The sequence below is a fragment of the Pongo abelii genome, chromosome 22, assembly GCF_028885655.2.
Source record: "Pongo abelii isolate AG06213 chromosome 22, NHGRI_mPonAbe1-v2.0_pri, whole genome shotgun sequence".
In the NCBI taxonomy this organism is placed as follows: Eukaryota; Metazoa; Chordata; class Mammalia; order Primates; family Hominidae; genus Pongo; species Pongo abelii.
Genome location: NC_072007.2, coordinates 36,109,030 through 36,135,495, shown reverse-complemented (window position 1 = coordinate 36,135,495; position 26,466 = coordinate 36,109,030). Strand labels below are relative to the sequence as shown.

Genomic DNA, 26,466 nt, shown 5'->3' with positions numbered 1-26,466 from the left:
AAAAGATAGTGAAAACATCTCATTTTGTTTTTTATGTTAAATATGCTGCTTCTTAAGTCAAACTCCTTTTTTCTTTTTGCTTTTAAGCTCATAAATACTCTGAAGTCTCACTAATCTTTTGGAAAATTGCTTGTATAGGTATTATATTCACTTGGCTCATAAATTAAGACATTTTTGTTTTATAGTGTACTCTTGAATTTTATGGGTATTTATGTTTTCACATAATATAGCAGTATATGTTGCAATTCAAATATTGCTTAGCAGTGTTAGTTGAATTCAAAATAGAGATCACTTTCTTTTTGACAACTAGCATAATGAATTCATTGACTATTGTCAAATTTGTGAAGGCAGAAAGGTCCTTTTGTGATTCAAAAATGTGTTTATTGATGTTTATATTTTTTTTGTAGTGTTTCTCATACTGTCTCATGAAGGTTGTCTTTGTAATTCAGTTATCTAAAATACATCATACAATTTACCTTTTCTCTGGGGTGCTGTTATTCTACAACAGGCTAATTACAGATATCTTTGGTTTCTGCAGGAGTCTTAGTGTATGATATTGATGATATCATCATTTACTTTCAAAATTGCAAAATATTAATTTAGGAAAGCATGGGGATTTGGAAAAACATCTATTCAGCACCAACTGTTTTTGCTGTTTGCATGGTTGTTTCGTAAAGAACTCTAATGCTATAATTGCAAAATGGACCATTTTAAAGATTTTTCCTTCATTCTGTACTTGGGAGTGGTGAAACACATCCTTACTGTGCTGCACAGTGTCTCATGGTGTTCTCTTAAACAGCATTAACATCTTGTATGCGCTGCTTTACTAAATTCTCTGTTCTGAGAAATAACTGAAAATACGGCTTTCTATTAAACAAGTAGATATTCTGTTGTTGTTGGTTTTTTTTTTTCTCAAACCTCCTTCTCTTCTACTTTATAGTTCCTACAACAGCAGCCAGTACCCCTGATGCCGTTGACAAGTATCTCGAGACACCTGGGGATGAGAATGAACACGCCCATTTCCAGAAAGCCAAAGAGAGGCTTGAGGCCAAGCACCGAGAGAGAATGTCCCAGGTGAGTCTGGCTCTTCCATCATTCAGCCCTACGATATCGGGAAACCTGAGCTTGCCTCTGCCTCAGTCTCCCCACGGGCCTGCTGGCTTTATCAAGATATTTAAAGATGCAAAGTTCTAATTTTAAATGTTTACTGTATGGGCACAGTTTGTGGGTTTTTTGCATCCTCCGTGAACATGCTACCTAGGAGGGATCCAGGTATAGTTGGATTTTGTAAGCACAAGTTAAATGATGTCTATAACATTCTCTCTGGTGAGGAAAGGTACTTGGCATTATTATTCTGTGTATATGTAGTACCTGTAATCAACATGTTGTAAATTAAAATCCATCAAAATGCTTTTTAGTAAAGGTGAGGTTTTGTATTAAATCCCAGACTGTTATAATTGTGAACCTACCATTGTTTACAGTCTGTAAAATCATAGAGACTTAAAACTGAGCTGAACCATAGTGATTATTTCATCTAGTCTCCTAAGTGATACATAATGGAATAGAGGTTCGAGAGAGTGGCTTCCCATTTTAGCACAAAGCAAAATCAGTGAGCCAGAGACAACATTTAGAATCCAGGCCTTTCTTGCTTCTAGTACAGAACTCCTTTCATTATACTTTGCTGGAAAAAAAAAAAAAAAAAAAAACCTGGTTTGGTTTGCTTTGTTTTTTTTTTTTTAGCAGATCCTTAATTAAGCAAATTAAAAAATAACTTGTGTCTAAAACATGGCTAATCCATATATACTATCAACTACAATTTAAGCTATGTCTGCTACCAGGCACTGGATGTTGTATTGGAGTTTGATAATGTGGAGAATTTTAGCCCTTTCTCAGATTCCTCATTCATTCATTCATTCAGTCAACAAATATGGACATATTATTTTCTAGTCACTTTTCTGATTTGTAGTCTACAAACCTAGGAGTGAATGTGGGAAAAAAAAAAAAAGTGGGACGTATAAGTGAATGAATAAAGATCTGAGGTTAAAGTAAGCCATTCATTTTTAGTGTTAATATTCTGTGGCAAATATCAGAAGATAGGAGAAATTTTTGTCATACTTAGCACAGATACTTAATCTCTTGAGAGACATTAAATGCAATTTATGAATTAGACTGCTGCATATTTTCTAAGATCATAGTCAGTCTTTAGTAGACAATTAATCTTTCCTGTAGTTTCTGATCTGGGTCCCTGCTGACCCCAGGAAGATTCCTCCCTCCCAGGGCCAAATGAATAGCCTCTGAGCATGCCTTTCCCATGCAAACCAATCAGTCAAAAGCTCCTAACTCCCAACCACCTTCTTATACTCTGGGCCACTATTCACCTGCTCTAATCACCCCAGGGCCAGGTACCAGACCACTAGGGACAACCTCATGCCCCATCACCATTATTTGAACTAATCAGTCCTAAACCTTCCTACCCTGCTTCACTCCTTCTTTCCATGAAAACCACAATAAAAGGCTCTTGCTCGTGTTTTCCCCTCCTGACCAACCCTGGTGCATCCCGTATGATCCTGCATGTGGTGGCATGTACCGGCTTCTTGGGAGCTGTGAGTAACAGACTGTCTTTTCCGTGATAATCATCTCCTGACCTCTTGGCCTCACCTGAATAATAAGAAAACCTACACTCGAAAACATAAAACTAATAATGTATCTAGAAAGGTACAACACAGGTACTGTTTTTAGTTTGTTTGTTTTGTTTTTTGTTTGTTTGTTTTGCCTTAAGATGAATAACAATACTTGGATCTACTTTGGTATAATAACATAAAGAGGAAAAAAGCCTTATAATCACAACACTTTCAGCTCTGGAATATAATGTGCAGTTCTAGTGGTTGCCCATGATGAAAACCTAACAGCAAATTGAACTAGAAAGCTAGCCACAGGGAATTTGGTGAGTTTTCACCTGATGCCCAAAAAATCAGATTTTTCATTAGGAAAGACACAGGCACTGTTCAGAAAGCATTGGAGGACTGTGAATCATACTTATTGCCACTGAAATGTCCTCTTTTGAATTTACACCCTATCTCCCTTCTTTATGAAGCTTTCAGAGGCTTCCTGTGCCCTCACAAATCCACTTCTGGGCACATGAAGTTGTAAAAAAAGAACAATGACAAGAATAAACACCGAAAGCTCAGCTTGTCATTTTCAGCGCCTACCGCTGTACCCTGACTCTGGTCTTCCTACCACCTCCTCCTTCTCAACTGCTACCCTCGCCTTCTGTACAGCATTAAACTGCTGTTCTGATCAGGCCACTCTGCTCGTCATCTGCTCATCTCATCTTGGGCTTCCCTTTGCCCTCGGCATTGACTTCTTCTGGAAATGCCCTCCCGCTCTTCTTCACGCTGACGCATCTCACCCATTCCTTACACCCCACATCATACTCAGAATGAGACAGGCAGTCATTGCTCTTACCTTTCATTTAATTCTAAATATTTGCTCCCTGGTTTTATTAGTGATTTCTGGACACACCTGCGTTATCTTTCCAGCTGGATAGTAAAATCCTTGTAGTACCTCTAAGTTCATGTAAGTCTTGCTAACCTTGCATTTCATTCTTGGACCCACTTAGTCATTTTTTTTTTTAATTTTATGTTTTTTTAATCCTGGATTTTTTTCTCCTAGTATATCTTGTTCATTTTTGATCTTATTAAGAAAACTTATTTCAAATTCTCTGTTAGTTTTAGATGTGACAGGTCTTCGTTAAAATAATAATTTAACTTTTCTTTTAGCACATCTCTTTAACTTGTGACTTAGTTCATGATTTTGGTAGATTTTGTTCATCTTTTAGTCATCAGATACATCTGATGACCAAGTTTGGTAGATTTTGTTCATCTTTTAGTCATCAGATGTATCTGATATAACCTAAGAGATGTTGTCCCAGAGCAGAGAATGTTGTCTACTAGATTCCAGTGGTCATAGGAATGTGAGACACCTGAAATCAATATGTATCTTCATAACCTGTGGTGCTGAAATCTAGGGACTTTTCAACTTTAAACTTGCCTGCCTCTTAAATCTCTACTTAGTAGTAGTCATTTTCTCTGCATGAAACAGCCAAGTCTTTGAAGAGTCGTAAATCCAAATGAAATTGATACATTTGTGCCTGCAGTGGAAAATTGCTTTATAAGAATCTATAGAGCCACTGCAAGGGCCAGGTCCTGAGAATTTAAAATTTTAAAAATTGTGCAGTTTTTTAAAATTAAGTTTTATTGTAGTTTTTGTTATATGTTTTCTTATAAATACAGAGGATTTTGGAATTTTTCATATTTTGGTTTGTTGTTGCCATTGTGGAGTATAACTCTAAACGTGTAGATTTTTGTTGCTAAACCTGTAGATTTTTGTTGCTATATGTCGTGACTAGCATCTAGTCAATAGAAATCAACAGCTGAACCATGTGTGAGCACTTTTATTACTTATAAACTTACTACTTTTAGTATATGCTTAAAATGAAGTCCTTCAAATTGAAAGCTGACCCAACTCATAGGTTTTTATTTCTTTTCTTTTTTTTTTTGAGATGGAGTCTTGCTCTGTCGCCCAGCTGGAGTGCAGTGGTGCAATCTAGACTTCACTGCAACCTCCGACTCCCTGGTTCAAGCGATTCTCCTGCCTCAGCCTCCCCAGTAACTGGGATTACAGGCACGTGCCACCATGCCCAGCTAATTTTTGTATTTTTAGTAGAGACAGGGTTTCACCATGTTGGCCAGGATGGTCTCGATCTCCTGACCTTGTGATCCGCCCGCCTCGGCCTCCCAAAGTACTGGGATTATAGGCATGAGCTACTGTGCCTGGCCTAGGTTTTTATTTTTAGGATAAGCAGCAACATTTTAAGAGCGCCACTTTCTCCTGTCACTAAATATAAATAAACTTAGCTCACCTAATGAATTTTTTATTTTATAATGAAAAATTGGGTACCATAGGGTACAAAAACATGATCTTTAGAGCCACAGAGATCTTGGTTTATATTCTTCCCTCTCCCTTTTTTACCTGCATAGCCTTGAGCTGGTACCTTAACCTGGTTCATAAAATGGGATGACCCTGGCTAATCTCACAAGCTGTTGTGAGGAATCAATTAAATTAGATAGATTTTGTAAAGCACTTAATACAGGGTCAGCGGTAATGCTATTTGTTATCAGTCCCACAGTGAAATTCACTGTTCATAGGGAGATGGTCAGCCTACATATAGTGTATTCATTTGCAGTAGAGTCTTAGTGGGATGGTGTAGGTGATTTATTTATTTGTGGGGGTATAAGATATTGTTAAATTGTTCTGAAAATCAAAATTGAGTTAATTTCTATAGTAATGCTTATTTGCAACTCATTAGCTAAATAAATCTCTTTAATTATTTCATGGATTCCCCCAGCTTAAAGTCCAGTTTCTGAGTGTACAAGGTAAAATGGAAAAAATGTAAATGTAATATGGGAAATCAGTTTTCACATTGCAGTGGAACATTGAACTTCTGTCTCAAACTAATTTTGAGATTCCTTGCTTGAAGAATTGTTGGTAGAGTACCACCACTGTGAACATTCCCAAAGCAGGAAATTGAAATATTTATATTGCAAGGCTTATCTCATCTATAAAGCAAAGATGGTCTTCCATTTCCCCCTTGCCCACAGGTTCCCTTTATTAACTTGGTAGAAGCACCAAAGCAGATGGGACAATATGTTTCTTTTCTTCCATGTTCTATTCTTGTTCATTGCAGTAGGGCATTTGTCCCAATTTTGCTGTGAACCTTGAGATTATTTTTGATATGCTTTTCAAGTGTAATGGAATATTTATTCCATCTTGTTTTCTCCATGGTTTTACAAAAACAACAAGAAGAAGCTAATTGCCTATCATATACAAAGAATGAATGCCAATGGACAATAAAATCTGTAATTAGGAACCCACATGATGATTTGATATGGTATTGTCTCATAGAAGTCTTCTATCTATAGTTATTTATTCCAAGCCTCTTTTTCTTTCCCATCTTGAAGTATGTTAGAAGAGTCTATTCCTTAAGGCTAAATACCTACAAAAAATAAGCTCTTATAATACAGTAATCAAGTTTTCTCATGCTTTGGGAGTACACAGTGTATGCAAGTACACATCTGGCACCAAACCAATATTTTGTTTCCTTGATCTTTCTTCATTTTACCTAGTTCAGTTATGAGTTGCACTTCAAACAAATTCTACTTGTCATACACTTGAAAATGCAGCTGTAGGTGGTAGGAAGTTAATATTTTCTTTGAACAACATACAGAGGTGCAGACTTTTACTTTTTGTATCAGGTTAATGAGTGAACTTCTCTCAGGGAAATCCAGGTGAACATCAAAGTTGAGAGCAGGAAGCACTGATTTCCCACAAAACACATTCATCTGATATCTTAGTCAGTTTGTGTTGCTATAATAGAATACCCCAGCCTGGATAATCTGTAAAGAAAAAGAAGTTTAAAATTTGGCTCTCAGTTCTGCAGGTGGGGAAGTCCTAGAGGGTGGTGCTGGCATCTGTTGAGGACTTTCATGCTGTATCATAAATGGTGGAAGGAAGAAGGGCAAGAGGAGGGCAAAACTCACTTGGTTGTTTTATAACAACCCACTTCTCACAATAACAAACCCACTCCCCCGATAGTGATACTAATTTACTCATGAGGACAGAGACTGAATCACCTCTTACAGGACTTACCCCTCAACATTGTTGCATTGGGGATTAAGTTTCCAACACATGCTTTTTAGAGGATACATTCAAACCATAGCAGTTGGTTACTCAATTAGTGCTACTTGTAAAAAAAAAATACATTTTTGCTGCATTCAGAATATTACATGTTTTCTTGGAGTTTTTGGAAGGACTTAGAGTAATCCTTGCTGTTCATGACTTAGGTTGGCAAGCTCAAAGGGCCTTAATTCCGCATCAGTTCTTTAAAGGGGGATAGGTCTTAAGATATTAGACAACAGAAGTCTTCTTTTTCTTCCCCCATTATGTACTGCTTTTTGGCATTGTATTCGTGACACACACACACACATAAAATGTCATATTTTCTTGAAAGTCAAAATGTACAGTTTAAAATGGTTTCAGTTGCTTTCATAAGAGTAAAATTTATGTGTTCAGTTTAATATTGGAAGACCTTGTTCAGTTAGTGTATGCCCTCTATGAATACTTGGTGTTTGTTCACATCAAATAAAATGTCACTCAGTTCTCAGGGGGGAATAAGACCAACCTTGACTCAAAAGGCTATATTCCTGCAATAAATGTGAACATTTATGTTTAATATACTGCTGTGATTAATTATTTATATCCTAGTGGGAGGTCAAATATTATTCAGATAGGAATGGGTATGAATACATTTTTTTAAATATCTAAAATGACAAAAATAGAAGAAAAACATAATCATCCATCCTATTAAGTCTGTATTCAAAGGATGAACTGATGATTTTAAATTCAAATGTTTTCTTGATTTATAGGTCATGAGAGAATGGGAAGAGGCAGAACGTCAAGCAAAGAACTTGCCTAAAGCTGATAAGAAGGCAGTTATCCAGGTAAAACCTGAACCCGTTGCCTCCCGAACATCACATGCCAGCAGTCTGTTTAATGAGTGTCTGCAGGTTTACCTGCATCTGCCAGCACCTCAGCTGTGATTGTTCATAGTCCCGTGAACTTCAACTGTTCTTAATCATTGTCTAGTAATTGAGTTGTTTAAATCCTGCCTTATATTTGCTCCCAATTATTTCAAGTTATAATTCATTGCCATAAAACTCACATTGTAACTTGCAGTCTACTTTTTATTAATAATACATCCTTTCAGTCACCACAATCTTCTGCTGCTTCTCCCTCCAGCAAAAATTATGAGAATTTGAATTTTTGACGGAAACCAGTCTCAAAATTACCTTAAGTAAACCAACAGTTTATTATGGTCAATTACTTGAGGTACTTTTAGTAAGAGAGGTATTTTTTGTTAATATGTAATATAAGAGTTTCAAGAGTGCATGTATTTATCCAAAGTTATTATTAGTCAAATCAGTCTTCAGAGAGCCTATGAAATACTGATTTTCAATGAGAAAGTAGGTTTGATGAGGGTTGGAGAGTGCAAGAAAGTGAAGTCAGCTATAAAACATGCAGAATTAGTCAAAATGTTGGAATGACTGTGCAGTCTTTAGGATACTTTTTAGCACTAGAAGAAAATGGAATAGGATGTCTTTTTTAGAAGACTTGAAATTGCTGCTTCATCCTACTTGTTCAGTCCCCATGGACATATGTGTTTATGATGGCAGCATTTCCAGGAGAAAGTGGAATCTTTGGAACAGGAAGCAGCCAACGAGAGACAGCAGCTGGTGGAGACACACATGGCCAGAGTGGAAGCCATGCTCAATGACCGCCGCCGCCTGGCCCTGGAGAACTACATCACCGCTCTGCAGGCTGTTCCTCCTCGGGTAGGTCTCGCTGCAGCCGAGTTCGCGCTTCAGGTCACAGCACAGACAGTAAGGGTGGGGCACTGGAAACTGGAAGCCATACAAAAAGAATGAGGAGAAATGCCTTGAGCACTGTTATTCAGAGATTCAACCCCTGTCCATTCCATCTTGAAGGCCAAAGAGTCACAGGGCAGCTGCCTCCACAGGGTCATCTCTGCACAGCAGGCACTCACACTTCTCCACAGAGCAGCCAGACAGGACTCCCAGGGACTCACAGTGCAAGCCCTGACTTGATTTAATATTCTTGAGGTGGTGACAATTGATGGCATCGTTCAAGTTCGAACACAAAAGCTGGAAGGATGTCTTCCAGTCCCTTCAGGCTGCTGTAACAGAATACCATAGACTGGGTATCTTAGCAGCAGCAGCAGTTTATTTCTCACAGTTGCAGAGGCTGAGAAGTCCAAGTTCAAGTCATCAGCAGTCTTGGTTGTCTGGTGAAAGCTTGCTTCCTGGTTCATAGAACTTAAATTTTTTTTTATCTTTTATTTATTTTATTTTTGTTTTTGTTTGTATTTTGCTGTATCCTTATATGGTGAAATGGGCAAGAGAGCTCTCTGGGGCCTCTTTTATAAGGGTACTAATGTCAATCTTGAAGGCTCTGCCCTCATGCCTAATTGTCTCCCAAAGGTTTCACCCTCAGATAGCATCACGTTGTGACTTAGGTTTCAACATATGAATTGCGGGTGGGAGAGACACAAACATTCAGACCATAGCAAAGGATTTTAGAAGTAACCTTGCCCAGCCCCCTCATCATGTAAGTATAATAATATAACTGAGGTCAAGGAAAGTTGAGATTTGGCTGAGTTGTAAGAATTTTTAGTGGACCAGAAGGAATTAGAACTCAAATTTCCGTCTCAGAGCAGTGGCCATATTCTCTGTGGGGAAGCATTTGTTAGTCATGACATTAGCAATGATGAGACTTATTCATGGTTTTCAGTGATCATTGCCCCAGAAAGGCTTGTTGAGTGAAGGAACTTTCTGAGCATGAGTGTGTAATTTATGTCCGCTTGTTCTTTTTTTTTTTTTTTTTTAATGAGATGGAGTCTCGCTCTGTCACCCAGGCTGGAGTGCAGTAGTGCAATCTCGGCTCACTGCAACTTCTGTCTCCTGGGTTCAAGCAATTCTCATGCCTCAGCCTCCCAAGTACCTAGGATTACAGGTGTGCCACCACACCCAGCTAATTTTTGTGTTTTAGTAGCGACAGGGTTTCAACATGTTGGCCAGGCTGGTCTCGAACTCCTGACCTCAGGTGATCCACCCGCCTCGGCCTCCCAAAGTGCTGGGATTACAGGCGTGAACCACCATGCCCAGCCACTTGTTCTTTCTGTTTGTCATTGAGCGAGGGATATTGAAAGCTCTGCCTGTGATTGTGGACCGGGCCATTTTTCTAAACAGTGCTATCAGTTTTTATTTTGTATAGTTTGAGGCTGTGTTTTTAGGTGTGTAAATGTTCCAGGCTGTTAGGCCCTCTTTGAGCCCCTTCTTATGAAATGATCTTTTTATCCTTTGTAATGTTTTGCTCCAAAATCTACTTTAATATTAATAAAGCTATTCCAGCTTTCTTTTGATTAATATTAATGTGGTGCATTTTTCCATCCTTGTACTCTTATTGAACTTATTTGTTTTTATATTTGAAGTGTATTTTTTGTAGGCAGCATATAATTGGGTCTTGTGTTTTCCTTTGGATTGGGAAGACCATGTACACTGAATGAGGTTATGGATATGGTTGTGACTGAATCTGTCATCTTGATATTTGTTTGCTATTTGTCCAGTCTGTTCCTTGTTTTTCTTTTTTCCTCTTTTTTTTTGGATTAATTAGAAATGTTTTGTGATTCTATTTTATCTCTTTTGTTGGTTTGTAAGTTACAACTAGTTTGTTATTTTACTGGTTTATCTACTTTGTGGGTTTGTAAGTTATAACTAGTTTGTTATTTTACTGGTTGCTTTAGGCTTATAGAAGACATTCTAAACTTGTCACGATGATATTATGTCAGTTCAAGTGATATTATACCACTTCACAGATAGTACCTTACAAAAAGTACTTCCATTTTTCCTCTCTCTCTCTGGAAGCAGTTGTTGTCATACTTTTTCCTTACTACATTGTTGATGTTTTTCTTTAAACAGTTATTTTTTAATGAGTTGTAAATTCAAAAAAAAAAAAAAAACATGTTTACCTATGAAGTCACCATTTTGGGTGCTGTAAATTCTTTGCGCAGATCCAGCTGGTATCATTTTCCTTCTGCCCGAAAGATTTCCTTTAAAATGTCTTAGAGACTGGGCTTGGTGGCTTGTACCTGCAATCGCAGCAACTCAGGAGGTTGAGATAGGAAGAGCACTTGAACCCAGGGGTTCGAGACTGCAGTGAGCTATGATTGCATGACTGCACTCCCATCTGGGTGACAAAGGGCATCCCTGTCTCTTAAAAAAAAAAAAAAAGTTTGAGTGCATATAAGTTGGTGATGAAATCTTTTGTTTGGCTTTGACAGAAAACGTCTTTTTTATACTTTTGGTTTTGAAAAATATTTTTGCTGGGTATAAAATACTGGGTTGAGGTTTTTTCTTTCACTGCTTGAAAGATGATACTCTGCTCTCTTATTTGTGTTGATGTCTTTATCTTTATTTCTCTATAAATAACATGTCTTTTTTTTTCCTGTTTTTACAGTTTTCTCTATATCACTGGTTTTTAACAATTTAATTTTGATATGCCATGGTATTGTTCAATCTGCCCTTAATTCCATCTGGCCATTTTTCATCTTATCACCTCACATACTGTAGTTGTCATATATAGAAATTTAACCTGGGCTACCCCCAACACCCATAATATCGTCTGTATCTTTACTTAACTTTTGAACCTACGGAATACAGTTATTATATGAAAACTGTTTAAATATCCATGTTTGCTAATTCTAACATCTCTGTCAACTTTGAATCAATTTTGATTGCTTATTATTACGTGTGGCATTACCCTGTATCATTTTATGCCTCATAATTTTTTATTAAATGTCAGACACTGAATTTAAACTTGTTGAATGCTAGGTGTTTTTGTAATATTCTTGAGCTTTTTTCTGTCATGTAGTTGAGTTACTTGGAAACAGTTTGATCCTTTTGAGCTTTGCATTTTTAGATTTGTTAGGTGGGATAGGAGCAGTTATCAGCCTAGGGCTAGTTATTCCTTACTAGTGAGGCAAGACCCTTCTCAGTCATCTACCATGAATGTTGTTTTCTCACCTGACTCGTGGGAAGAAGCATTATTCCTGTCCCTGTGTGAACACCAAGTACTGTTAATGCTAATTCTTTTTGGTGATTTTCCCCCTGGCCTCAGTTTCTTTCACATACATGTACCCATCATTACTCAGCTATATTCTCAAGGCTTACTCTGCACATCTCTGGATTCTCTTTTGGAGCAACTCTCTCCTCAGCAATACCCTGTCCTGTGAATTCCAACTACATTGGTCTCTCCACACACTTCATGTCCTCCACTCCACGAGTCCTCTAGGCTCTGTGTGGTTTTCCCCACCTGAAGCCATGACCTGGAAATTCAGGGCCATTAGTTTGGCAGCCGTAAGTCCTCATTTGTTTCCCCTTTTCAGGAATCAGTGTCCTTCACCTGATGTCTGATATCTTGCAGAAACGTTGTTTATGCCGGGTGCGGTGGCTCACGCCTATAATCCCAGCACTTTGGGAGGCCGAGGCGGGCAGATCACAAGGTCAAGAGATCAAGACCATCCTGGCCAACATGGTGAAACCCCGTCTCTACTAAAAATACAAAAAATTAGTCGGGCATGGTGGCGCACGCCTGTAGTCCCAGCTACTCAGGAGGCTGAGGCAGGAGAATCGCTTGAACCCGGGAGGCAGAGGTTGCAGTGAGCCGAGATTGTGCCACTGCACTCCAGTGTGGTGACAGAGCAAGACTCCATCTCAAAAAAAAAAAAAGAAACGCTGTTTATATATGAATATATTGTCCAGTTATTGGTGGTTCAGACAGGAGGGTGAATCCAGTTCTTCTCACTCAATCTTGGCTGGAATTGTTTGTGCATTTTATGCAACTTAACCGGAAAGTCACCCATTTACACCGATTTTCCTCACCATTTGGTTTTTCTTTCTATGGATAAAGTTACAGTGCACAGAAAGCCATGAGGAGCCATTAAAGAGCTCGTGGCATTCTTCCAAGACGTAAGATACTATTGACCCTGTTCTACTGATGATATCACTGCAACCTCGGGAGATGGAGTGGCTGGTTCAGGGTGACACTGCTGGGAAGGGACAGGGTAGAGCCACGAGTCACTGCGGTGCCTTCTCACTAGAACAAGCTTCGTCTCTGAACAAAGAGCTTTTGAAAAAGAATATTCATATTAGCGTTTTCATTTTCTATTTGCCAAAATTCTCTATCTTAGCAAGGCACTTGTCAGGAAATTTTTTTTTTATATCTCTGCAGAACAAAAGTTCCTTGGTTCCTCTCTTTTTTGGAGAACACGCTTTCAGGAGAGGAGCCGTGTGATCATTTGCCAGAGCAGGCTAGGGTGGTGGGTGCTGAGATCAGAATCTTCATAGCAGACACTTGTGAAGCATTCCAGCTGAAAGTCCAATCTCTGAAGTAAGATCTTTGCTAAATGGACATTGATGGGACTAAAAATAAGATGAGGATTGAATGGAGGCTTTAACAAATGTACATTTAAACTCTCAGTTTAGTCTCATCAGCCGTCACAGGAAAGGCAGTGGCAAGAATGTTTGCCAAAGTGTCATCTTTTATCAAAGGGGGTAATTTTAGAGTGGTTGTAATCGTGCTTATTGTGGGCCTCTGTGTCGCTTCATATGGAATTAGACAACATGTTCATTTGAAAAAAAATTAAAAACTGGATTAGAAAGAAATATTTTACCGTCAAAAATCAGATCACTGTTGTTGATTGATCTAAGGATTCCTGTTAAATTCTTACCTCGGATTTATTTATTTATTTATTTATTTATTTATTTCTCTCTCTCTCTTTCTCTCTCTCTGTCTCCTTCCTTCCTTCCCTCCCTTCCTCCTTCTTTCTTTCCTTTCCTTTCCCTTTCCTTTCCTCTCCTCTCCTCCTCTCCTCTCCTCTCCTCTCCTCCTCTCCTCTCCTCTCCTCTCCCCTCCCCTCCCCTCCCCATCCTCTCCTCTCCTCTCCTCTCCTCTCCCTTCCCCTCCCCTCCCCTCCCCTCCCCTCCCCTCCCCTCTTTTCTTTTCTTGGTCTTGCTCTTTCACCCAGGCTGGCATGCAGTGGTCCAGTCATAGCTCACTGCAGCCCCAACCTCCTGGGCTCAAGCAATCCTTTTGCCTCAGCCTCATGAGAGTTGGGTCTACAGAAGCTCCACCATGTGTGGCTAATTTTTTTAAAATTTTTGTAAAGACAGGGTCTCGCTGTGTTACCCAGGCTAGTCTTGAACTTCTGGCCTCAAGCGATCCTTTCACCTCAGCTTTTTAGAGTGCTGATATTACAGGCATGAGCCACCATGACTCACCTTTAAATCTTTCCTTGGTAATAAAATGTGGCTGGGTGGTCACAGGCCTGGAGTCTAGTGGACATTACTTGCCATTTTTGTTAAGTTACCATCTTTAGGTGTTCATTTAAGTTTTAATGTTATATGGCTTGACCTGGCACTTAGGTCTGCACTTTGGCAGGTACAAGATAATTGTAAATCCCTTCTTTCTTTCTTTCCTTCTTTATTTTTGAGACAGAGTCTTGCTCTGTTGCCCAGGCTGGAGTGCAGTGGCGCGATCTTGGCTCACTGCAAGCTCCGCCTTCTGGGTTCACACCATTCTCCAGCCTCAGCCTCTCGAGTAGCTGGGACTACAGGCGCCCGCCACCACGCCTGGCTGGTTTTTTGTTTTTTTTTTTTTTTGTATTTTTAGTAGAGACGGGGTTTCACCGTGTTAGCCAGGTTGGTCTCGATCTCCTGACCTCATGATCCGCCCGCCTCGGCCTCCAAAAGTGCTGAGATTACAGGCGTAATTAAATGCCTTCTTGGGGACTTTTATACCTTCCTCTTGAAGACATAAATCCAGAGCTTACTGGTGGTTGTCTGAAAAAGGTCACATCTTGTAATAGGAGTCATATATAAATATTTCTGAGATCTCCTTTCATACTTAACCACCGTGAGTGGAAAACGCAGACAACTGTATTCAGTAAATGTTATTTGAATATAAGTAAATCAAAAGTGTCGTTTCTATAGATTCTATAGATGTTACCACTTAGCATAATTACCTTTCTAACCCTTAACAAATTCTGCTGTATATTCTCAGACTTTGCAAACATGGGATTCCAAAACAATGTGGATTGTTTTCGGTCTCTTTGAAGCTCAGATTTAAATCATACTTTTACTCAGTTTTTAAATCTAAACGTGGAAGTGTTATGAGATGTTGTTTTTGTGTAGCTACAATTCCTTGTTCTACTAATGAATTTCATTTCGTGAGTCCCTGTGTCTGAGTATACTGTATGTTTCAAATTTCTGATTTAATTATGTACCTATAGGCAAATACACTGAATGGTCAACCTAAAAATGCATTCTTTGACTCATATTTAGAGTCATACATACATATGCACATGTATTTAAAATAAATACTTCGGGCTAGATGTGGTGGCTCACAGCTGTAATCCCAGCACTTTGGGAGGCTGAGGTGGGAGGATCCCTTGAGCCCAGGAATTTGAGACCACCCTAGGCAACATAGAAAGGCCCTATCTCTACAAAAAGAAAAAAAAAAAAAAAGAAAAAAAAGATTTTTTTAATTAGCCAGGCATGATGCTGCGCGCCTGTAGTCGCAGCTACTCTGGAGGCTGAGGTGGGAGCGTGAGCTGGGGAAGTCAAGGCTGCAGTGATCTGTGATGGTGCCACTGCACTCCAGCCTGGACAGCAAAGCAAGACCCTGTTCCAAACTTAAAAGTTAAAAAATGAGATAAATACTTGAAATATTACAATTATTAAAGCAGTTGTTTTCCCCATGGGAAAAAAAAGCTGAGCAGAGCTGTGTCTTTACACTCGGAAAAAACTCTTACTCTGTTGAAGGCTAGTGACTCTTCTAAGCACCAACCCCTTAACCTTTTTACTTTCCTAAGACTTTCTTTGGAAAATCAAGGACTTAGCACTTTTTCCCCCTGGAAGAATTAAATGCCTCTCCAGAGTTGCAGCACACGTGGTTAACTTCTACCACCTTTGGAGGCCTGCAAGCTACCAGATTAAATACTTAAAGCTAAGCATTCATCATTTCTTAACCTGCCCTCTAGTCATGCACTTCCTGCTTTTTACTTTGTCAGGGCTCGTACTCAAGCTATTCATAGCTTCATGAAACAGGAACGAAATGCTGTCTGAGCCTTTCCTCTTGTAACTCTCAGCATTCTACTTATCCTTCATAGACAGAAGATGATGATATGTCCTGACTGTTGAAGAGAAATTAGACTTAATGTGATCCTATGCAGTTAAACCAAATGCTAGATAGGGATTTTTTATTTAAATCAACTTTCTATTGTAGGCCTAGGTCTGGAAAACCTTAGCACCCCCTAATTCATAAGACTTGAACTGTTTTAAAGATAAGGGATACACAGCCAAACCTTTCTTTGTAATTCTGAGATTTTTGGTGTTTTTACAGATACTTAGTCTAAATCTTTCATTAGACAGTTATCATGATTATTATTCTGACTTCAACAACTTTTGCGTTTTCTAAAGGGAAGTGAGCATTAGGAAACATTTTCCTGTACATCTGTTTATCTATCCCAGTTGTGTTGTTTTGATTTTCTCAGTGTCTTACGATTGAAGCCATCTTATCCATACTAAAATTCATTTCATGCTTCTATCTGCTGCTTCACATTCAGGCTATCAGTTTAATTGAGCAAAAAAAAAAAATGTTGGCAGTTTCTATAGCATCGGCATCCTTTGATTTCTCATTTTTGAATGGTTCAGCCACACGTTAAATTTTGCTGAGATCTCTGGAAACTTCTTCACAGAATTCTTTGATAGAACATGAATTTTGTGAGACTTCATTAAAGAGCACGGTTTCATCACTAAGTTGAGATTTTGCTCACAGCTATTCGGTAAATTCCAGCAGTAGAGCAATAAATGTTCAACAAGAAACGGCAGTCATTGGAGATAACAAGGGTAGAAATTAATGGGAGGTTTGTCACAGGTAAACAGATGATGGCATAAGAAGGTTTAAACCACCTCATAAGTAAATTTTTCGCCATTATATGATGTGGATTGCTACTAAACCAAACTTTAACCAGTGTGGGTGTTGGTGTAACTTTCTTTTCTAAAGGACAAAAGAAATTGCGGTGCTAAACTTGAGCTTTTATATGATACTGCTAGTTGCCCTTCACCCAACAAACCAATTATTTCTACCCATCACTTTTCGTTGCAAAAGAAATTATCTTATAAAATATAAGTATATAGCATATATCTCCAAAGCAAATATGGGACATATGTACCTCAATGTAACTGATAATAAATAAGTTAAAAATTATTTGCTGAGTTCTTGGTATGTGGACAGATGAATATTATAATGTTTAAGGCATTCCACCAGCAGGTTTTGAATTTAATCAAAATTTTATAAAGCTAATCAGAATGGAATTAAAAGTTAAAAGACTGCCAGGCCAAAAAAATCATCTTTCAGAAAAGTAAATAATTGCTCTATACTTACATATTTATTATTTGTTCACCATTCATTTATTTTTAGTTGAGTTCTGTATACATTGGTGAGCAAAGGGGTACTCATTAGCTTGAGCACTTCTAAAGGCAAACCCAGTAACAGATAGTGGATGGGAAGGAAAATGGGATAATTAGCATTTATTGAACAAAATCTTATAAACTATGCTGAATGGTATACATGCTCTTTCAGTAAAGCCACGCAGTACTATTACTTCCCTACCTTCTGAATGTTTACCAAGTTCAATAAAATCTTGCTACATACAAATGGGAAGTATGTAACAAGAGATACTAGTGGTTTCTGGTTTTAATTAAGTTACATAGAACATTAAGAAGTATGTTGGAAAGGCATTAGCTTAAAAGCTGTCTTTTGCCACTGAGGCCATATTCATCACCCAGATTCCCTCCACAGTGGAGCCCCGCTCAGTCACTGCCTTCAGAATGCAAATAGGTCTTCATAGGATGCTATTAAAACCCATAGCACCATATGGTTTTACGCTCTGCTTTCTTCCAGCAAACATACATATTTTAGTGTTAATATATATGTTCATTTTATCTTTGAGAACGAAAATGTATTATGAAAATATAAATATTTAGTTTTTGTAGACAAATAGCACATTATTTAAAGATCCAGTAGTTATTCACCTGCCTGGTATGATTGATAGAGAACAGATGGGCAGCAAAGAATCCTCACCCTGGAAACATGTACGCATACACACACAAACACAATCTCGCATAAGCTTTAAGGGGTTCATTCATTTTGTGAAGGTTGACCATGGATACCAGTTTAAAGATGCTAGGTGATGTTTGGATTTTAAGTATCATCACCTTGAGTTTCCTTATATAAATGTTTTAAAATCAACAAAAAACTCAGAATTTCTAATAGGTCATAACACTGCCTAGGTGTGGGAAGAGGAGAGGGTAAAATTAAAAGAAATGCAAATGTACTTTTCTTTGAATAGGCTAACCAGTTAGAGGTTATGAAGCAGGACTGCCATAGTCCAAGTATGAATATGCAAAATAAAAGCAAATTGCTGTAAATCTCTCTTAAAAAGTCAAGAATATGTCACAGTTGGCATTTTTTGGATGATCAGACCATTTGACAAATCTTTGCAAGGGTCCAAGTTAGTTGAAAATATCTTTTGTTTATGATTTCAGCAACACTGTGCGCTTTGCCTTCTGGGTTGTATTAATAATTCTGTTCATCCTTAAGGACTTACACATGTTTCACTGACTAAACAAAGCTCGAAGACATACAAGTCCAAACATTTTCTGTCCTTTCTGTACTCCCAGGTCAGAAGATCTTAGCTCTTTATCCATTCTGTGCTGAGTTTGTCTGAAAGCATGAATCATGGGGTTGTGTTGGGTGCTAAATTTCAGTTCTAATGCTGCCTTCACTAATTTATGGCTGTGGTCTGTACAACCAAAATAAATTATTTCTGAGAACTAGCAAAATCCCTGGAAAAAATTTATGAAACCTACCGGATTTGAAAAAAGGTCAGCCAGGCACGGTAGCTCACACCTGTAATCCCAGCACTTTGGGAGGCCAAGGTGGGCTTATCACCTGAGGTCAGGAGTTCGAGACCAGCCTGACCAACATGGAGAAACCCTGTCTCTACTAAAAATACAAAATTAGCTGGGCGTGGTGGCACATGCCTGTAATCCCAGCTACTCGAGAGGCTGAGGCAGGAGAATCACTTGAACTAGGGTTGCGGTGAGGAGAGATCACCCCATTGTACTCCAGCCTGTATAACAAGAGTGAAACTCCATCTCAGAAAGAAAAAAAAAAGAAAAGAAAAAAGGTCACTAAGTGATGAGAGAATTAAAACCACTCCTATTTTCTACCTTTTATAATATAAACTCCTGTTTTTACTTCCCAGGTTTGCCATCTTTATAACCTGTAACTAGGAGCAAGTGATTTAATAAAGGGATTCCTCCTACTCCATTTGCAAATTTGAGTTAATTTTTCTCCTCTTTCTGCAATTGCTGTTGTTCTAGCTTTTGTTAGCCATAATTAGAAAAGCAAAAGGATTCATTGAAAGTTGAGACAAAATTGTGAAGTAGGAAGATGTCTTCCTCCCTAAGAGGAGAAAGATTGTTAGGGGAAGTACATGGAGGCTTTGGTGACACGTCCCTATGAGGAAGTGATCTGCTTCCACGAGAAAGAGAGAACAGATGATAGATGACTCCTAGATGCTCCTGCGTCATGTTCAGTACAAAATCAGAGCCGCATCAGCAAACCGGATACCCTGGGAAGGAACACTGGGATAACTCCTTGGCCATAAACAAAAGTTTTGCTCTGGCCTTATGAACTAAATGGATTAATAGAGATTAGTTGTTCAATATCCTTCCATCTAATGCATCCATATTGTTAAAACTTAAGAAACACCAAAGGGGGAGAGTGTGAGAATCTACTGCCATTTTCTCCATTGCTTCATTCAAGACTTCTGTGTCCAACTTGGCATGGGATTATCATTTGCCCTTTTATACTCACCTCAAACTACAAAGATCATTTGTTTGCCTTTCTGAAGAAAGGAAGGTAGATACATTTTGCAGTAGACTTTAAAAATTTAGCTCAACTCCTGGCATTAAAGATAATAAAGGTTGTGATTCAGAGATTCCCGTGGCAATTTCCCCAAATGTTACGTTTAACTAAGATCATCTCAAGCACAGAGAGACTTAACTCTCTAAAGTGTGATTTTTAAACCTGCACACGGAAATTTTCTACATTTTATATGCTCAAGATTTCTTGAAATCCAAGGTGTAAAACTGTGAAAATAATAGTTCTGAACCTATTTATGAAAGCAGGAGAGAATTGCTTTGTTCAGTTTTGGAAACCACCAGGGTGCAATTTAATGCTCCAGGAGAGGGTTTTCTGTGACCTGGAAAGGTTGGGGTGACTCCTGTACAGTGAGTCATTTACTTCCTTCTTGGCAGGATTATGCCCAGGGCTTTTAACGGCTCTTGACAGTTCACTGCCTTCCCTAAGAAACGGGTTTAAGGCACAAGTGTCTGTTATGATAAGATGCCAGATTTCTAGATCAAGCATAAAGCTATGGAGTGGGACAATAGGACCTAATAGTTTTAATACACTTCCCACATGAACTGTCAAGTAATAAGCTACATATTCAGATGTGACTGGCATTGAGTCATCCTGCCATTAGTCAAATGTATGAGACTTTTCCCAAGTCCCGGCAACACCAAATTAGAGAAATCGTGTAAAAGAAAAATGAAAAAGTAAATACGTCTTAAGAAATGGGGAAATCAGTAAAAAATGTACTAGCGCCGGGGGCGGTGGCTCACGCCTGTAATCCCAGCACTTTGGGAGGCCGAGGCAGGTGGATCACCTGAGGTCAAGAGTTTGAGACCAGCCTAGCCAACATAGTGAAACCCTATCTCTACTAAAAATACAAAAATTAGGTCGGTGTGAGGGTGCACGCCTGTAATCCCAGCTACTCAGGAGGCTGGGGCAAGAGAATTGCTTGAACCCAGGAGGTGGAGATTGCAGTGGGCTGAGGTGGAGGTGCACCACTGCGCTCCAGCCTGTGTGACAGAGTGAGTGAGACTCCATCTCCAAAAATGTGTTAGCTTTTATCAGGAAAGGCCATTAAATTTTCTTCAATATTACCTACATCAATTTGACATCAAACTATAAGAACTCAATATGTGAGATCTTTTGAAATTAATGAAACGAATCTTCTTTTTGAGACGAGTTTGTACATGCTATGAAGTCCATTAAATATTTTCTGGGAAGAGTTCCCAGTTAAAACTACTTTCTAAAGTACCCAAGCACACTATATAGATAAATCAAGTAGGTTTATTAATATCAATATTTCTGTGAAAATTAGGAAGGCCACTATTCTGAGTAGAGAGGTGTTTGTTTTCTGCTTGAAGACTATGAAGGATATTCTGCACTACTGGGCCTATTTCTGAAATTGTATCTAGCTGTAAGTTACTCATTAATTTAATTAATAAACATTTATTAGCAACCAAATTGTGGAAGGAACTGTGCCTAGAGGTAGAAATACATTACACTCTTGTTTCCAGAGAGGAAAAGGAGTAATGTTCTAAAATGTAAATCTTATGTTTCTCTTTCCTCTTGCTGTAAATGATGTCTAAGCCATTTTGGTAGTGCCTATTCTTAATCCTTTAATAAATTATTTTGAATGATTTTTTTAAAGGCAGTGTGATTGTGAGGTGAGTTTAGTACAAATTAAAAAGTGTCACATCAGTTGCAAACAGACAGCACGTAATTATGAGCTTAAACACTGTTTCAGAAATAGTAGTGACAATAAATAGGATTTGGTATAATTAGTCCTCCTGGGACAGATCTCTTCCTCTGTTCTTTGCCATATATTTTAATAATAAGATTAGCCATCTAATGCCAATATAACCAGACTGTAGTATTAATATACAGAAAAATTATTGCTAGTAACAGAAGATTTAAAGACGTGAGCGTGATCCGGATTATATGCCTGCAGGTTAAAAAAAAAAAAATGTTTCTTAAACTCTCTTTATCAATATCCTTTTCGTGAGCCACTGAATTCTTATGTTTTTCTGATCATATGAATAACCCATCTTAAGTATGAATATTGTGACAATAGTAATAGCAATTACTTTAAGAGAATATGTTTCTATAGAGATAACAGAGGGGCTTTTTCCCTACCATTCCTATATGAAGGTTTCTGTGTTTTTAATTAAAATTTTAAGAAATTCATCTTTGTCCTAGCATAATAAAATAAACCTCACTAGACACTCAAGAGACCTTGTTATTCTTAGATACATTATTATAGCTCTAGAAATAACAAATGTTAAGCCTGGAGGATGTGTATTTTGGCCAGAAGTTGTGAGGGCAATTATTTATTTATTTGAATGAAATATGCATGAATCATATATCAAAAGGAGGGAGGTCTTTTTTTTAACTTAAACAAAAATATAAAAGTATAGGGAACTGTACCTATGTGAACCCCGCAAATCTGAGACAGGTCTCAATTAATTTAGAAAGTTTATTTTGCCCAGGTTGAGGATGCACCTGTGACATGGCCTCAGGAAGTCCTGATGACATGTGCCCAAGGTGGTTGGGACACAGCTTAGTGTTATACATTTTAGGGAGACATGAGGCATCAATCAATATATATAAGAAGTACATCGGTTTGGTCTGGAAAGGCGAGACAGCTTGAAACAAAAAGCAGGAAGACTCGAAGTGGGGAGGGGCCTTCTAGGTCAGAGATCGGTGAGATGAACAGTTGCATTCTTTTGAGTTTCTGATTAGCCTCTCCAGGGTAGACAATCAGAGTGATTGGCTCTAAGCAGTTCCCAGCTAAACTTTTCCCTTTAGCTTAGTGATTTGGGGGCCCCAAGAATTATTTTCTTTTTACACCTGTGTTTTTTCTTTCTTAACTAAAAATAGTATTTGTTTCTGAGGGATAGAGATAACTACCATTTTATTTGGTATGATTTATTTGCCTACTGTCCGACAAAGAAGCTAATCTGATTTTGTTTTCATTTCCAAGCATGATTCCTAGAGATGTGTTTAGGTGGCCAAATCAATGAAGCAGAACCCTGTAATTCATTTATTGGGAGTTACCCTGAGGTCTTCCTGAATTATCTGATGTTCCCAGGCTTTGCTTATACAATAGGCATTAGGAAGAAAAGGCTTGTGTTTATGTAGATGCACACAATGTGCATCTCAGCTCACATAAACAGTGAAGGGGTTTCCCAGGTCTCATTATCCCTGGAGGAGCTGAGGCCTGGGGAATCCTCAGAGCCTCCTTTGCTACTCTGTTATTGTGGCAGGCCAAGTCTCACTAATGCAGGCCTCCATAACAGCTGTTTCAGTACTTACTGAGTGCTTAAGTTCAATACTAAAAGCTAAAAAAAGGCAGCGCCCTTATACAAAGGCTGGAATGTAACAAAAGCCCACCAAGAGTTTTGCCTAGGCCTTTCCTGGCAAAACCAAGGAATTCTTAACAGGACCCATTTAGAATGAACAAGTTTTACTGGGAGTCTGAAGAAACTCTCCAGGCCTCCACGAACAAGTTTACTGGGAGTCTGAAGGAACTCCCCAAACCTCCCTGATTCAGCAGGAGACAAGATAAGAGTAATCACCCCAGCACCTAGACCCATTTAGATTAAGTAAATTTACTGAGACTCCAGAGGAAGGTCTTCAGAACTCAGACCTTAGTTATGGATTAAAAGAAGTTAATCACTTATGTCTTGAGATGAATGCACACTTACACATAGACATATAGCTTAGAAGGCATATAAGCTGTGGAAAACTTTGTAATTTTGAGTTGATCTGGCACTAATTTCCAGGCCGTCTCCCTGTAAAAGGTTACAGAAATAAAAACTCTCTTCCTCCCAGTTCATCTGCATCTCGTTATTGGGCTGTGAGATATAGTAGCCCAACCCTCAGTTCAGTCCGGGAACATTATTATCAAACTCTGGGGATTTTCAGGATAAGTTAGGAATATATTTTGAAGGAGAATGGCAGTATTAAATGAGATCAGCAATTGAAAACATGCGAATACATTCACCATTTAATTACCCATCTCAATAGAAGATAAGGATGAATTTAGCACTAGAAACCATGAATGTCACAAAAGCCTAACTTTAATACTTTGAATCACTTTCCAGTAATCCTAATCCTTTATCCACATTGATAAGAGGACATTCCTATCTTCCTATTTCTTCTCCCCACACATTAGCTTAACAATTAGCTAAATAATTTTATGCATTAGCTAAAGAATAATGGAACTCCAGAAACCCAGGACAGTAATTGAGAGACTGAACAAGCTAAATCTGAACCTTCTGCACAATTAAAGGAGCTGATGTTAGCATGGCCCACAGAATATTACCTGCACTTATAAGAACTAGAAAGTCAGGCAAGTACTCCTGGAACAGACTGTCTTTTCTAACCGTGCACTTATTTCTTTGTTTTTAACTTTGTTTTTGTTTGTTTGTTTGTTCTTGAGACAGAGTCTCGTCCTGTCGCCCAGGCTGTAGTGCAGTGGTGGAATCTCAGGTCACTGCAACCTCTGCCTCCCGGGTTCAAACAATTCTCCTGCCTCAGCCTCCCGAGTAGCTGGGACTACAGGCACCCACCACCATGCCCGGCTAATTTTTGTATTTTTAGTAGAGATGGGGTTTCACCATATTGGCCAGGCTGGTCTGGAACTCCTAACCTCGTGACCTGCCCACCTTGGCCTCGCAAAGTGCTGGGATTACAGGCATGAGCCACTGCGCCTGGCCTGTTTTTAACTTTGTAAGTTGCTCTGTAGAACTATCTTAAGCTTGGTCCATTTTAGATTCTCCTTGAAGGGCCAGATCGCAAAGTGATTAGGAGAGGAGGCTCTGGAGCCAGGCAGTGAGACTAACCCATTCTCGATCTAACACTAACTAGCTGTGTAACCATGGGCCAGGGATGTAGCCTATGTAACCACAATCTCCTCTGTGCTTCATGCCTCACCAATAAGGTAGGGAGAGCTGCTATGACTCTGTCATAGGCCTGAGATGAAGATTTGATGAGTTACCAGCAAAAAGCATTGAATATACTGTCTCATTTAGAAGCAGTCAATACACATTGAACTCTTATTACTTAGAGGAAAGAAAGGGGTCGATGATTTATAGATGAGGCCTGAGTGAAAGAAATAAATGTGTATTGAGTATCAGCAATGGACTACGCATCATTCTGGGTAACTATCACTGAACACATTTAATCTGAAAATACCATCTGAAAGATACTGCCATCTGAATTGCATAGACGGGAAAAGTCAAGGCTTTCGTGCTTATTTTTAAATGTATGTTAACATGAATAATTAATTGGCCGAGCGCGGTGGCTCACACCTGTAATCCCAGCACTTTGGGAGGCCAAGGCGGGCAGGTCACGAGGTCAGGAGATGGAAACCATCCTGGCTAACACGGTGAAACCCTGTCTCTACTAGAAACATAAAAAAATTAGCTGAGCGTGGTGGCACGTGCCTGTAGTCCCAGCTACTCAGGAGGCTGAGGCAGGAGAAACACTTGAACCCAGGAGGCGGAGGTTGCAGTGAGCCAAGATCGTGCCACTGCACTCCATCCTGGGAGACAGGGCAAGATTCCATCTCAAAGAATAATAATAATAATAATAGTAATTAGTGGGAACATATGCTGTTTGTGGTGATAGGAGAAGAAAAAGGGAGATCCAGATGTTGGTTATCAGAAATGACCTGCACCTTCTCTAAATTGAAATTTAGCTTGAAGTAGTAATGCCAAGGCCTGCCTGGGGCCATAGCATCCTGGTGCACCTGCTTGTTGGTGACAATCCTTTTAGGACAAAGTATCTTACAAAAACATTCGTAGGTGACTAACTGAAAAAAAAAGAAGTTATGATGAAAAGCAATTCTTACCGTTTTTTAATTAAAAGACAGGCTATTATTCTCTTTGGCAGGCTTGAGTACAGTCGTGCACTCAGGGCTCACTACAGCCTCAACCTCCTGGGTTCAAACAATCCTCCTGACTAAGCTTCCCAAGTAGCTGGAACTGCAGGCATGTGTCACTGCACCTAGCTAATTTTTAAAATTTTCTTGTAGAGACAGGTTCTTATAATGTTTGTCCAGGCTGGTCTCAAACTCCTGGCTGCAAGTGATCCTCCTGCCTCAGGCTCCCAAAGCAATCCTTACTTTTTTAATTGAAGTGCTTTTTTTTTTTCTTATTTAAACTCTTTAAAGAAAAATTCATCCCACAAAACAATAAATCCTTTACAAGGGAGAAAAATGAAATAGAGCAACTAAGAAAGCATCCATGAAGGCCAGGAAGGAACATCATGATTAAATGCAATTAGTCGCAACCCCTTCTGTCTCCAGTCTTGGATGTGTAATGGTAACAGAACTAGAGAGATTTCTAAGACCTTGGTGCTTAATAACAAGCAAGCATCGAGGGTGGTTGTGCAAGATCCTGATCACACAACTCTGCATATCAGATATCCTTCACAATCAACAAGACTCAGCCTTTAATCTCTGATGTTTTCAAATGTTCTTTTTTTTAATTCACATGTATAACCTATCCTCTTTTCAATATATAGAGATATAGCTTATCAGTCATTACCTCTTTTACTACTTTTCTTCTGAGATTTAAAAGGTCATCCTCTGATTTGTAAATTCAACCAGATTTCACAGTTCAGATGAGAGTTGTAATGATATGTTGCCAAGAACTGTTGCAAGCTGTGATGTCTGTCTTTCTGGGGATTATGGAGAAGCACATTTCTTTTAGGAAAAAAGAAGAAGGCAGATGAGCCCAAGTTGTTTTATTTTTATTGTGTATATGTATTTGTTTTCTCAAGTAT

The 26,466-nt window shown here is 38.8% G+C and overlaps 1 protein-coding gene across 6 annotated transcripts in view; it reads left to right on the top strand.

Moving 5' to 3' along the window:
* Positions 1-26,466, top strand: part of APP (amyloid beta precursor protein) — a 282,485-nt gene that overhangs the window by 185,325 nt on the left and 70,694 nt on the right. For all 6 annotated transcript variants that reach the window (XM_024239221.3, XM_024239223.3, XM_024239220.3 and 3 more), the window contains 3 exon segments: positions 941-1,074; positions 7,485-7,559; positions 8,292-8,450. In XM_024239221.3, coding sequence (XP_024094989.1) covers positions 941-1,074; positions 7,485-7,559; positions 8,292-8,450 — 368 coding nt within the window.